The following is a 15,565-nucleotide window of genomic DNA, read 5'->3' on the forward strand; positions in this document are numbered from 1 at the left end:
TTGGTACTGAGATGTGGTCTGTAGTTCCCACCTGCAGAACCACTCCTTTATTGAGTGTGTCTTGATAATTGCCAATAATTTCCATCTATTGTCTATTCCATTTGTACAACAGCATGTGAAATTGATTGTCAATCAGTGTTGCTTCCTAAATGGACAGTTTTATTTCACAGAAGTTTGATATACTTGGAGTTATAGTCTGTTTTTTAAGTGTTCCCTTTATTTTTTTGTACATCACTGAGGAGGGCTGGGAGGCATAGACATCACTGGGGACGGTGGGGCTGCCGCTCTCTTCATCTGTTGAACGGGAGCGCATCGCCCGCTATCTCCACCCACAAAGTAAGTCCTCACACTGGCACTGGCCAACGTGAGGATGTAATCCTTCCGTGCATGCGCACTCAGTGTTCAGTAGTGAATTCTGCGTGCGCGCAGTGCAAGCAGGGGGTTTAACGGGCCTGCAGCTAGCAAAGCTTGGCTGCCGGCCCGAGCACTGCAGTCCCCGGAAATCTGCCCGAGGGCCTCAGAAAAGGTAATCAGGCCACAGGCCAAAGGTTCCCCACCCCTGATGTACGATGTACCCAAAAGGCTGCTAATCAAGGGTGTAGATGGGATAGCTTTCTGAGCTCTGCTACATGCTACATCTAAAAACTCAGTTCAAGTCAGTAAACTCAGTAATATATCATTGGAATAAGGTTCTCTTTTCCTACATTATGCTGCTTTCAGGTGGGGTAGCAAAAACCTGATGACTGTCAAGATTCCTCCTATCTGAATGTCTGGACACAGTGAATGACTGTTCTGCTGTCCAATCTAGGAATGGGGCTTGCTGACCTGTCACTGTCCGGAGTGATAGTTTAGCTGTCCAATCAGGACGAGGGTGTTCTGGGTCTTCATCCATGTGTCTCTTGTCCAGAATAATTACCTGGCTATTTAACCAGCTCTCTGCCTTTGATTGCTGCCAATTGTAGCTTTGCTCATGAGGTGTGTGCTTGCTCTTATCTGGTATTCTGATCTTTGCTGCTCGACCTAGGATTTGTCTTGACCATCTGTTTGCCTTGCCCTTTTGTCGTGATCTGCTACCTTCTTGGAATATTGACCTCAGACTGTTTCCTGACTACGTATTCATCTCACTCCTCTGTCAATGACGTACTCTCTTGGCTTTTTGACCTTGGACCTCTTGACTACCCAGCCTCCCGTGAGTAGTGACTAGTGTCACAGTGACAGATTCCCTTTAACAAACCATATGTGTATTTTTATCATAACAGACTTAACCAGTTAGTCAGGCTATGGAATGTGCTTCCATATGTCTAATGTAGCAAACAGGAAGCAGCACACCTTTGGGGCAGTTTTTTTCATTTAAACTATATACATGTATTTTGGGCTAAAAATAATTTTTGCTACTGGGTTTCATTAGAAATTGTGCACCATTTTGCTTTTACAGACTCTTCTCTGCACATTCAATTTCAATATAGTCTTTGGCCATACATCAGCTGAGGAGCTCAGAAAAATAAAGATTAAAAAAAGTTACAAATTTTCCTATTAGACTGTGAGAACGAGCTCAATGATGGATTCTCAGGTAAAGAGGTCGGACACTTTTACTTGTTAGTGCAGCTTTCCTTGAAAACCGACCAGCACTTCTGTCTAAAAAATAGCTGCTGGTGAAGAACATGTGACCAGACCAGTCCATCAGCCTCCGCTAAGAGAAATGCAGCCACAAACTAAATAAGAGTTGAATGTACAAGGAAACAAAGAGCCTGTAAAAGCCAAATGGACCAAAATTTGTAATGAAATATAATTGCAAAAATGCCTCAAATTTTTCTCAACCCCTTTAAAATAAAAAAAAATATTAGCGTTCAAAATAATTCAACTCGAGAAGGAAGAAATTTGGCTTTCTAGTGCCACCTACAGGAAACTGTCACATAAGCCAGCCCATTAGAGAACCTTAAAAATGAACTAGGGCTATCTGTGAATCCAGACACCCATCTGTAGACATCACTGATTTTGATTAAAATTGCTTTATTTACAATAGTCGTTGTCAAATAATGTATGTGATGTACTACTATATACATACTATACTGTCCCAACATTTCAATAGAAGCTACATATGTCACTCAATATGTGACTATTGATAGGGGATGGTGGAATTGAGACAACGTGAATGGATAAGGGATCACAGGCCTGAACCTTTTTTTAATCAAACCCATATTAGGGTACGTGCACACGATCAGGAGCCACAGGCAGGTCCGGACAGTGTGCACATACCCTTAGAAGGATTTTCTATTTCTCAGACAATTCCTTCTTAATTAATACAATCCCCAATGTAGAATAAAAACACCTTATTCTCACTTCCAGTACCGGCGCCACTCTTGTGATGTCTGCTGAGGCTCGGTTGACGTTGCAGTTGGACTGCTGTGCTCTCACATCCTTCAGATGTCTGCGGTTTGTTCGAAGGAAGTGAGATCACAGTAGCCCAAAAACGGTCGCTGATTGGTTACAGAGCTCACATGGCTTAAAAATGTAACATAAGCCTCAGGTGACATGGCGCCGATATCAATAGAATGGCGCTTGTACAGAAGGTGAGTGCAAGGTGTTTTAATTTTACATTGGGGAATGTAGTATTTAAGAAGGGGTTGTCCACTATTCAGTAGTCTATGATAAAATAGTCTCAAAGTTGGTGTAAATTAGCATGCAGCTGTCCTGGATGGGTATCCTCTCCTAGTTTATAAAGAGGTATTTTCTGATTAGCCATAAAGTATCTGTAAAGGGTTGTCCAAACTTAAATACTGTATTCCCCATTGTAAAATAAAAATAACAGGTACTTACCTCTCACACTGGTGCGGTTCCAGCAGTGTCGACTCCAGTTCTCTGCTATACGACATGAGCGCTGCAGCCAATCAGTTTTCGCTAGTGAGTTACAGTTCTCACACTTCCTTGGGATGCAGTGGCTTCGTCAGCTGACGCTTCCTCCTCCATCATTCTTTCTTAGTGTCTGACATCTCAGCACAGCGGGCTCAATGACGTCACTACATGGCGCCCGCTGCGCTGAGGTATGTGGTGCTTCAGAGCACTCGCTGCAGAGACTGGAGCAGCTGGGGAATGAGGAGGAGAGGTGAGTATTGTATTTTTTTTTCTAAATCAGTGAATTCTTAGTGTTGGCCATAATATTGTATGGAGGACTATGGAGAGTGCAGTATACTGTATGGAGGACTATGGGGAGTGCAGTATACTGTATAGAGGACTATGGGGAGTGTAGTGTACTGTATGGAACACTATGGGGAGGGCAGTATACAGTATGGTGAACTATGGGAGTGCATTACACTATAGGGAGGACTATTTGGAGTGCAGTATACTGTATATAGGACTATGGGGAGTGCAGTATACTGTATGGAGCACTATGGGGAGTGCAGTATAGTGTATGGAGCACTATGGGGAGTGGAGTATACTGTATCTAGGACTATGGGGGGTGCAGTATACTATATGGAGGGCTATGGGGAGTGCCGTATACTGTATGGAGGACTACGGGGTGCATTATACTATATGGAGGACTATGGGGAGTGCAGTATACTATATAGAGGACTATGGGGTGCATTATACAGTATGGAGGACTATGAGGGGTGTATTATACAATATGGAGGACTATGGGGAGTGCAGTATACTGTATGGAGACCTATGGGAAGTGCAGCATACTGTATGGAGGATTATGGGGAGTGCAGAATATTGTATGGAGGACTATGGGGAGTGCATTATATTGTGTGGAGGACTATGGGGAGTGCAATATGCTTTATGGAGGCCTATTGGGAGTGCATTATACCTTATGGAGGGCTATGGGTAGTGCAGTATACCGTATGGAGGACTATGGGGAGTGCAGTATATTGTATGGAGGACTATGGGAAGATCATTATACTGTATGAAGGACTATGGGAAGTGCAGTATACTGTACGGAGGACTATGGGGAGAGCATTATACTGTGTGGAGAACTATGGAGAGAGCATTTTACTGTATGGAGGACTATGGGGAGTGCCGTGTACTGTATGGAGGACTATGGGGAGTGCAGTATACTGTATGGAGGACTTTAGGGAGTGCAGTATACTATATGGAGGACTATGGGAAGTACAGTATACTGCATGGAGGACTATGGGGTACAGTACACCTTATGAAGGACTATGGGGAGTGCATTTTACTGTACAGAGGACTACAGGGAGTGCATTATACTATATGGAGGACTACAGGGGGTGCATCATACTATATGGAAGTTAATGTGGGGCCCAGTATACTATATGGAGGGCTATTTGAGGCCCATTATACTATATGGAAGGCTATGTGGGGGCCATTATAAAGCTTGGAGGTCTATGTGGAGGACATTCTAATATTTGGAAGGCTACATGGGGGGCATTATAATATTTGGAGGGATATGTGGAAGCCTTTATATTTTATGGAGGACTATGTGGGGGATTGTGTGGGGTCCATCGTATTGTGTTGAGGGCTGTCTGTGATTCGATTGCACTGTTTAGAGGGATAGTGCAGGCCATTATACAGTGTGGAGAGGTTTGGGGCCATTATACTGTATGTAGGCCCATTATACTGCATAGAGGACTGTGTGGAGGGTCACAATTGGGGGATCATACTGTGTTGGGGTCACCATACTTTGCGGGGTAAGTTAAAGGGGGATACAGTAGGGTCATCATACTGTGCATATGGAGGGTAATGTGGAGGAATTAATTGTGGGGGTATCATATAGTGTTTGAGGAGCACTTTTGTTGGCATCATACTTTATGGGTGCAATAAGAGGGGAATCTTGGGCTTCAGTAGAAGGAAAATTACTTTGTAAAGGTTGCAACGTTGTTAGATATGCTGTGACCTCACTGAATATTAATTATTTTTTGGGAGGGGGCAATTAAAACTTCTGCTATGGGGTCCCATGATATCTATGTATGCCTCTGTTTGGATGTCCAGGTTTTGTCCAAGGGAAGTGTGAGCGAAGTAGCCCATTAGCGGCCGCTTTTATTTTACAATGATTAATAGAGAAATTTAAAAAGGAGTTGTCCAAGTAGTGGGTAACCCCTCTAAAATAGTTTAGTATACATGCTGTCAGGCTTTCTGAATAGGCTCATCTGTATTGATTCCAGTCCATAAAGTACCAAATAGTATGATAGTCTCTGACTTCAGCTTTTTGGGCATTCAACTGAGCCTGTGCAATAGGCACAAGCAGAAGAGGTGCAAGGGTGTGTTCTCATGCTCAGCCGAATATTTATGACACTTTTAGTGGTGGCTTATCTCCCAGATGAACAAAAATGAAATTGTCCAATCATTTAGTCTCCCAAGAAAATACACATTACATGTTCATCTAGTGCTGCCATAATTGACAAGTTCAGATGACTTTAATGGAATTTATATTCAAGCCTCAAGCTTTACAACTATGCCCCTAAGTATTGATTTACTTGCACTGGCACTGTCTGGGGTAAGCTCTCACTTCTTTTCTAGTAAACTATGGTTACATTATTATTATTATTATTATTATTACAATAAATGTTAAATATTTAGTATTTCTAATATGTTTTTATGTATTGTTTTCTATAGGTAGAGATCTTTGGGTTTTGGTTGTGGGGAAATACCCAAACAAGCATACAATTGGAATTCCCGAATTTAAGTATGTTGCAAATATGCATGGAAATGAGGTATGTGTCTCCTGTAAGGATCCTATATCTATAAATAACCCTTTTTCACTTTAAATGTCATTATTTGGAACAGGAAAATTGGATACTAGGTAAGTGATGAAAATTCTGACTTGGTCAATTCTGAAATTAATAAACAGAAATATATTAATTTTTTATTGTATTTGTTACAGTTGGCCTAATGGTTATAACATGTCTGTGCATTGCCAAGGAAGCTGTTGGTTAGTAACAGTAGTGTTAGTTAGATCACAAGGGCTTCTTTTTCAATCTAGCTAGACTACCATCTAGTAACAGTGACATCTAGTGGAAAGCTGGTAGAATACACTGTATATCTTTGTATAACACTAGAATGTCACATGCTAATGCCTTATGGTACATAATATATTAAAACAAATAGGTAGATATTGTATTTTCACAATGAAAGTTAGCGGCAAGAAGGAACACACTATTAATGTAAATAAATATTGCATACCTGTAAAATGAAAATTTCTAGTAAACTTCTCAATTTCATACTATAAACTTCTCAATTTCATACCATTTCCACATACCCCCCCTATATTAAGTATGAACCCGCACATAGCACCCTATATACAGTATGAGCCCCAACATAGCCCCGTATATACAGTATGAAACCCCACATAGCCCCCTATATACAGTGTGAGCCTCCACATAGCTTCTCTATATACAATATGAGCCCTCAAATAGCCCCTTATATACAGTGTGAACCACCACATAGCCTCCTATATACAGTATGAGCCCCCACATAGCCTCCCTATATACAGTATGAGCCCCCACATAGCCCCTATATACAGTGTGAGCACCCACATAGCCTCCTATATACAGTATGAGCCCCCACATAGCCCCTATATACAGTGTGAGCCCCCACATAGCCTGTTATAAACAGTATGAGCCCCCACATAGCCTCCCTATATACAGTGTGAGCCTCCACATAGCCTCTGTATATACATTGTGAGCCCCCAAATATCCCCCTATATACAGTGTGAGCCCCCACATAGCTTCCCTATATACAGTATGAGCCCTGACATAGCTGCTATATACTGTGTGAGCCCCCACATAGCCTCCTGTATACAGTATGAGCCCCCACATAGCCTCCCTATATTTAGTATGAGCCCCCACATAGCCCCCTATATAGTGTGAGGCTCCACATAGCCTCTCTATATACAAAATTAGCCCCCTATATACATTGTGAGCCCCACATAATCTCTGTATATGCAAAATGAGCCCTCACATAGCCTCCTGTATACAGTGTGATCCCTCACATAGCCTCTTTGTATTCAATAAAAGCCCTCACATAGCTCCCTATATACAGTGTGAGCCCCCACATGGCCTCTACAATATGAGTTTTTACATAGGTGCTATGTACAGGCATATATCCCATAAACACACACACACACACACACACACATATATATATATACAGTGGTGGCCAAAAGTATTGGCACCCCTGCAATTCTGTCAGATAATACTCAGTTTCATCCTGAAAATGATTGCAATCACAAATTCTTTGGTATTATTATCTTCATTTAATTTGTCTTCAGTTAAAAAACACAAAAAGAATTGTCCTAAAGCCAAATTGGATATAATTCCACACCAAACCTAAAAAAGGGGGTGGACAAAAGTATTGGCACTGTTTGAAAAATCATGTGATGCTTCTCTAATTCGTGTAATTAACAGCACCTGTAACTTACCTGTGGCACCTAACAGGTGTTGGCAATAACTAAATCACACTTGCAGCCAGTTAACATGGATTAAAGTTGACTCAACCTCTGTCCTGTGTCCTTGTGTGTACCACATTGAGCATGGAGAAAAGAAAGAAGACCAAAGAACTGTCTGAGGACTTGAGAAACCAAATTGTGAGGAAGCATGAGCAATCTCAAGGCTACAAGTTCATCTCTAAAGACCTGAATGTTCCTGTGTCTTCCGTGCGCAGTGTCATCAAGAAGTTTAAAGCTCATGGCACTGTGGCTAACCTCCCTAGATGTGGACGGAAAAGAAAAATTGACGAGAGATTTCAACGCAAGATTGTGCGGATGGTGGATAAAGAACCTCGACTAACATCCAAACAAGTTCAAGCTGCCCTGCAGTCCGAGGGTACAACAGTGTCAACCCGTACTATCCATCGGCGTCTGAATGCAAAGCGACTGTATGGTAGGATACCCAGGAAGACCCCACTTCTTACCCCGAGACATAAAAAAGCCACGCTGGAGTTTGCCAAAACTTACCTGAGAAAGCCTAAAACATTTTGGAAGAATTTTCTCTGGTCAGATGAGACAAAAGTAGAGCTTTCTGGGAAAAAGCATCAACATAGAGTGAACAGGAAAAAAAAAGAAGCATTCAAGGAAAAGAACACGGTCCTTACAGTCACACATGGCGGAGGTTCCCTGATGTTTTGGGGTTGCTTTGCTGCCTCTGGAACTGGACAGCTTGACCGTGTGCATGGCACTATGAAGTCTGAAGTCTACCAACAAATTTTGCAGCATAATGTAGGGCCCAGTGTGAGAAAGCTGGGTCTCCCTCAGAGGTCATGGGTCTTCCAGCAGAACAATGAGCCAAAACACACTTCCAAAAGCACTATAAAATGGTTTGAGAGAAAGCACTGGAGACTTCTAAGGTGGCCAGCAATGAGTCCAGAACTGAATCCCATAGAACACCTGTGGAGAGATCTCAAAATGGCAGTTTGGAGAAGGCACCCTTCAAATATCAGTGACCTGGAGCAGTTTGCCAAAGAAGAATGGTCTACAATTCCAGCAGAGCATTGTAAGAAACTCATTGATGGTTACCGGAAGCGATTGTTCGCAGTTATTTTGGCTAAAGGTTGTGCAACCAAGTATTAGGTTGAGGGTGCCAATACTTTTGTCTGGCCCATTTTTGGAGTTTTGCGTGAAATGATCAATGATTTGATTTTTGCTTTATTCTCTTTTGTGTTTTTTCCTTGCAAGCAAATTAAATGAAGATAATAATACCAAAGAATTTGTGATTGCAGTCATTTTCAGGAAGAAACTGAGTATTATCTGACAGAATTGCAGGGGTGCCAATACTTTTGGCCACCACTGTATATATATATATATATATATATATATGTATATATATATATATATATATACTGTATATATAAATATAAAAACGCATACTCACCTCGCTCCCATTCCCCCGGCTCTCTGCTCTGGTCTCCGTTGCACTGACTCTCCTCACAGCAGAAACGATATAGTGACGTCATCGTGTCTACTGGCACATGCTGATTGGTAGAAAAAGGAGCCGGCTCCGTCCTCCACCAATGTATTCACCGCTGTCTGCATCCTGAGGTTGCAGTTAAGGCTACAGCCCCACTATCAATATTTGGTAAGTATTCGGTCAGTATTTTTTCTCAGGAGTGGGAGCCAAAACCAGGTGAGGAACAAAAAGGTATAATAGAAACAAATGCACCATTTCTGCATTTCACCCACTCCTGGTTTTGGCTCCCACTTCTGAGAAAAAATAATGACCGAATACTGACCAAATACTGATAGTGGGGCCGTGGCCTTATGGTGATATCGGGGAGGTGGCGAGTGGGGAGGGCATGGTGCGACCCGTGGGCCATTGTTTTCAGCCCTTTGGCTGTCTCAGGCAGCACTTTGCCCAGGTCTTATCCAATTATATGAAGCCTACACTAGTACATTGCTCTCTCTTGCAATGAGCTGTACACTTTATTAGTTACATAGTTAAAGGGAATCTGTCACCAGGGTTTCACCCCCAATCAATTTATATGCACATGTTGTTCTTTCAAAGATAAGTCTAGCAATACCTTTAAGTGATCAGTATATACCTCTTTACTGAGAAATCAGCATTTGAACTAATATGTAAATGAAGCTGTAGATGTGAAGCCTCTGTCACTCCAGCTCTATTTCCTTTTTCCCACCTCCAGAGCTGCCTATTCCTGCCTGGCTGACAGCCTCTATGCTGGGTGACTTCAGGCAAAGTAGCTGTCAGTGATGCAGGAGAAGGCGGTGCTGGGCGGGGAATAGAGCCGGAGTGACAAAGGTCTCAGATGATCTACAGTCTCACTTGCATATCAGTTGAAACGCTGATTTCTAAGTAATGGAGGAACAGACTGGCCATGTAAAGGTTTTCCTGTACTTACTTTTGAAAGATCAACATGCGCATATTAATAGTTTGGGGCTGATATCCTGCTGACTGATTCACTTTAATATGGTTGTGAAAAAAAGTAAATGCCCATACTGGTTCAACCAAAGGATGAAAAAGGATAAAAGGAAGGGGTATATCTACATGCTAGGGAAGAACACAGACAGAAGAGATCACCTGTGCAAGAAAAGTATATGGGTACTTTGCGGTCCAGTAATGTGCCTGTGACAGAAGCTGCTTGCTGCTTTTGAGGTGGTAACGGGCTCCCTTGCCTCTTGGGCCCCTATGCGACTGCACATGTTGCACTAGTGATATGTATGTCCCTGGTACAACCACAAGGCATGATCTGGTCCATCCCAGAAGAACTAATATTTCCCTCCTGATCCCAATTGTCGATCCACTAGACCAAACGTTCAGAAAATAACTTTACTTATGTACATAATTAATTATGTTATTTTCTTTTAAAAAGCATCTAAGCCTTATTTGAAACCATCAACAGTTTCATCTGTGACCAGCTTCATTAGTTGTTTCAGTCTCTACATGAGTGAGCTGAAACAGAGCAGGAACCACTGATAAGTTTCTGTATACTATGACTCATACAGCATATGTCTTAAAGAACAAATGGAAAGGAGTTACTTTCATGACATAACTCATTTAAGGGAGAGTCAACTCTCCTAGTCTTCATGGTCACACTCCCATAAATCATATATTTCTACATACAGTATCCTACCCCACCCATATACACTGATTGTGTGAAGTAGAAAACTTCTTTATAAAACCTTGATTAAAATGACACTAATTGGTAGAAATAAGTAAATAAAGTGATAAAGGAGTATTAAATATATGTTCTTGTCTTGATTAATCTAGCCAGTGGGGAGAGAGATACTTCTCCATCTGATTGAGTACCTACTGACAAATTATCAAAGTGATGCCGATATTACACAATTGATAACCAATACCAGAATACATATTATGCCATCAATGAACCCAGATGGCTTTGAAGCTTCAACGCCTCCTGACTGTGACTCTCTTAATGGCAGGCAAGTAACCCAAACATTCTAGTGTTTAAAGAGTAACCGTCATTTTAATTTTCATTTCATAAATCAATAGTACACACGAAAATGAAAAACTTGTAATATAACTTATCAGAGAAATCTATTTCTTTCTCCTCCTGGACTGTTCTTTCTCTTTCAAAATTCTCAATTCAAGTGTAAAATCTGTATTCGGTAAAGACAGATTATTACATTACTGAGACCCAGCCAAACCAGATCTCACACTTTGCACTGACGATGGGCAGTACCTCGAAACACAGTGTCTGCAAATTGAGATTTTGGTTTTGGCCATTATCCTAAGTCATGTGACAAAGCTTCTTAGAGAGTCGTTATTGACTTTTAGGATTGCTACTTCCTATAGGTGGCACTAGAGTTCTAGTCCTTTCCTCCCTGAAGAGACAATTTGCATATTTCACAGAGGCTTAAAAGTCTTCTCACCTTGGCATGTCAGGCTTGACATGTCACTCTCCACAAGGAGAAAAGTTACCCCTCTGGATCCCTGAGATAGGAGCTGGCAGTTGCTACTGATACGATTCTATGTAGAAGGAAGGGGGAGGTGCTCTAGCTCCTCCCCTCTGATAGAATCTTTCAGTAGCAACTGCAATCTCCTATCTCAGTAACGTAATCATTTGTCTTCACCGAATACAGATTTTACACTTGAATTGAGAATTTTGAAAGTGAAAGAACTAGAAGAAAGAATCAAATTTCTTTGATAAGATATATTATAATATTATTTCCTATTTTTAGGTGTACTATTGATTTATAAAAATTAAAATTAAAACAACTGTTACACATTAAATATGTTTTTTTCAAAGAGATACTCAATTACTTTTGTATGATGATCAAAGATAATTATTTCTATTATTTATAATATATACCGTAAAGGATTTGGGAGAGTAAAAAGATATACGGTAACACTGATGTAAATAGAAGTATAATAAGTAGCTCAGTTCTACCAATATTTAGGAAATCAAAGATTGGAGAAAAATACAATAGTGTTAAATTCTGACAAAAACTAATACAGCTAGGTTATCTAGTTACAGCTTTCAAATAACTCCTGCACCCTCTTTCTAATTTAACCAAGGTGCATCCATAGGTTACTCTACAACCTTTGTATGCTTGATGAAGTGAGCATAGGTAGAGCTGGTGAGCATATTCTCGGGTACCCCAGGTCGAGCTAACAAGCCACTCTACCTTGGCTAGTGCACTTCTAGCAATATTTCTGGGTCTGAGATAATGATGCCTCCCAAATGGTTTTAAATATGCAAAATATTTGACGGATATATCCACAAGCCATAAATGTCTAATAGGTAAGTATCTCACATCTCAGACCTGTACCTATGAAAAAAACTAAAATATCCAAGCAAGAAGACCTATTTGATTTTGTACCTCCCTTAAAGCACCACTCCAGTGTTTTTTTATTGCAACGCTGGAGTGGTGCTTCAAATGTAATTCCCCTTTCCCTGGTCATATACTCATCTTCCGCTGTCTTCATCCTTTTCCCATGTTGCTCCCGTTGGTCTCCGGCGAAAAGTGCCCTGCCGGCAGCTGCAGTGTTTCATGGAGCATGCCAGAGGTGACTTTTCAATACAAGTCCATGGGAACCTCGTTCTAGCTCTCATAGACTTGCATTAAGCTCTTGTGACGTAGCTTCTGACTTCTGCCAAGTCAGAAGTTACAGGCACAAGATGACGCCGCGACGTCGGTAAAAGGTGAAGCCACCGGAAGGTGAGTATAAGAAAAGGAGTAAAAGGCTTACATTTAAAGCGCCACTCCAGCGCTGAAAAAAAAACCCATTGGAGTGGGGCTTTAAGAATGAATGGAGAGACCCAGCACATGTGTGATCACCTTTCTGTGTACTCTACAGCTGGAAGCATATCAAACAGTTTCCTCTACAGAGAGGTTGGAAACCATGATTCTGGAAATAAGTGCAAGCCCCAGAGTTTGGACCAGCCTGTATTAGATATTCATGGCATAAATGTCTAAGACTGGAATACCCCTCCAATCATATCTGCCCACAGTCTTTGAAACACCTGCTAGAATAAGAATTTATTATACAAGGTAACACTAGGTATCATATATGAACTTAATGATGATTTTATGATACTGGTGCGCTATATGAATGCACAACCTTTTCACTGTTCTTATAGGGTACTGACCCATCATACAAAGTGATTAGACTTCAGAAGAAATGTATTGCTGTGGAATTCCCTGTCTTTATGTCATATAAGCAGTATGTTGCACCAGAAATGTACTATACTTAGTGTCATTATTTTTGCACATCTAAAGAAATTTTGTAAATTCACATTCAATTTATACCTTCCAATTTCAATATTCAGGATGAATAAAAACGGCTATGATCTGAACAGGAATTTTCCTGATGCATTTGAAGAGAACACGGATCCGATTCAGCCAGAAACAAAAGCAGTTATGGACTGGATTACCAATGAAAGTTTTGTGCTGTCTGCTAATTTCCATGGTGGTGCTATGGTCGCCAGCTATCCGTATGATAACTCGTATACTAGTAAGATTCTATTTATGTCTCACAGATCTCTGATATACAGGGAGACAGATCTACAATTAGCACATTGGGTTTGTTATATAATGTGAATGCCTTCAACGCAGGAAAATAGAATGGTTTTAGATACGAACAAAACCTATAAACCGCAGAATGTCTCTAATGATTCCTTCTGCGGTTATGCAGAGGAAAAGTGAAGGAGTTGTCCTCAGCTATTAACATAGGGCCTGATTCATCAAGACCAGCATTGTTCACATTGATCTTGATGAAGAGATGGGCTGGAGTCATATGCCCCTGTATCCTGAAGAGGAGCATGTCTCTTCATAAATCAGCAGCATCGGACGAGTAGCGCGCACCTCTGTGTGCATCCTGCCAAATATCTTGTTTTAGAGCATGTTACTTGGATCAGTAGTATTGCAGTGAAATGCTGCACCATGTTGCTACAAACAATATGTACTGTATATTTATTTATACTAAAAAAAAAACAACTTGATTTTTTAAGAAATTTTGTAGTATACATCTTAAAAAAAAATACTCAGTGTAAACATTTGTATTTTCCATAGAAGAGTGTTTTCTTCAAGGCTGTAAAATAAGATGAGTTTCTTGTTCAGTATCTGTACTAACTGGGAGTGCACTAGAGAAGAAGCTGGCGCTGCTTCTACTAATTCTGTATTAAGGGGACCGTCAGCTGTTTTATGCAGCCTGAATTGCTCGCGGAATGAAATCCAGACAGGCTCCCAAATGTTTTTTTGACTTTTCCCTGCAGTGAATGTATCAGTCAAGCACAGTGTCATTGACTGTAATTATGCTGACAGAGTCACAGTCTGCACTGTCATACATCATTTTAAGTGTCGTATATTCCTAGATAAAGCGGACCCATCACCAAAAATTACCTCTGAGTTTTTTATTTTAATATATTACTAGTAAAAAATAAACTAAATTCTAAATATAAGAATTAAAAGAGCAGTGAGGAAAAATATGTAAATTATATGCTAATTCAGCAAATCAGTAAAAAGTCACTGCCATTTTGCAACCTACGTAGTGGCGCTACGTCACTCCACAGCATGGAAGTGACATACACACGTGGTCAAAATTGTTGGTACCCCTCGTTTAATGAAAGAAAAACCCACAATGGTCACAGAAATGACTTGAATCTGACAAAAGTAATAATAAATTAAAAATCTATGAAAATGAAAAAATGAAAGTCAGACATTGCTTTTCAACCCTGCTTCCACAGAATTTAAAAAAAAATTAAACTCATGAAATAGGCCTGGACAGAAATGATGTTACTCTTAACTTAATATTTTGTTGAACAACCGTTTGAGGCAATCACTGCAATCAAACGATTCCTGTAACTGTCAATGAGACTTCTGCACCTCTCGACAGGTATTTTGGCCCACTCCTCATGAGCAAACTGCTCCAGTTGTCTCGTGTTGAAGGTTGCCTTTTCCAGACGGGATGTTTCAGCCCTTTCCAAAGATGTTCAATAGGATTTAGGTCAGGGCTCATAGAAGGCCACTTCAGAATAGTCCAATGTTTTCCTCTTAGCCATTCTTGGGTGTTTTTAGCTGTGTGTTTTGGGTCATTATCCTGTTGCAAGACTCATGACCTGCGACTGAAACCAAGCTTTCTGACACTGGGCAGCACATTTCTCTCTAGAATCCCTTGATAGTCTTGAGATTTCATTGTACCCTGCACAGATTCAAGACACCCTGTGCAAGATGCAGCAAAGCAGCCCCAGAACAGAGCAGAGCCTCCTCCATGTTTCACAGTAGGGACAGTGTTCTTTTTTTGATATGCTTCATTTTTCTGTCTGTGAACATAGAGCTGATGTGCCTTGCCTAAAACTTCCATTTTTGTCTCATCTGCCCATAGCACATTCTCCCAGAAGCTTTGTGGCTTGTCAACATGTAGTTTGGCAAATTCGAATCTGGCTTTTTTATGATTTTTTTTCAACAATGGTGTTCTCCTTGGTCATCTCCCATGAAGTCCACTTTGGATCAAACAACGATGGATGGTGCGATCTGACACTGATGTTCCTTGACCTTGAAGTTCACCTTTAATCTCTTTAGAAGTTATCCTGGGCTCTTTTGTTACCATTCGTATTATCCGTCTCTTTGATTTGTCATCAATTTTCCTCCTGCGGCCACGTCCAGGCAGGTTGGCTGCAGTCCCATGGATCTTAAATT

At 40.9% G+C, this 15,565-nt stretch overlaps 1 protein-coding gene across 3 annotated transcripts in view; it reads left to right on the forward strand.

Moving 5' to 3' along the window:
- The window catches only part of CPM (carboxypeptidase M), a 176,299-nt gene that overhangs the window by 142,646 nt on the left and 18,088 nt on the right, over nt 1-15,565 (forward strand). For 2 of the 3 annotated variants that reach the window (XM_073651763.1, XM_073651762.1), the window contains exons 3-5: nt 5,572-5,669; nt 10,674-10,846; nt 13,198-13,382. In XM_073651763.1, the coding sequence (XP_073507864.1) occupies nt 5,572-5,669; nt 10,674-10,846; nt 13,198-13,382 (456 nt within the window). Of the gene's footprint in view, nt 1-1,084; nt 1,190-5,571; nt 5,670-10,673; nt 10,847-13,197; nt 13,383-15,565 lie in introns of those variants that run through there. The other variant, XM_073651764.1, reaches the window with a different exon arrangement.

This window comes from Phyllobates terribilis, unplaced genomic scaffold (assembly GCF_046119375.1).
Source record: "Phyllobates terribilis strain yellow unplaced genomic scaffold, ASM4611937v1 Scaffold_11__3_contigs__length_659146591, whole genome shotgun sequence".
In the NCBI taxonomy this organism is placed as follows: Eukaryota; Metazoa; Chordata; class Amphibia; order Anura; family Dendrobatidae; genus Phyllobates; species Phyllobates terribilis.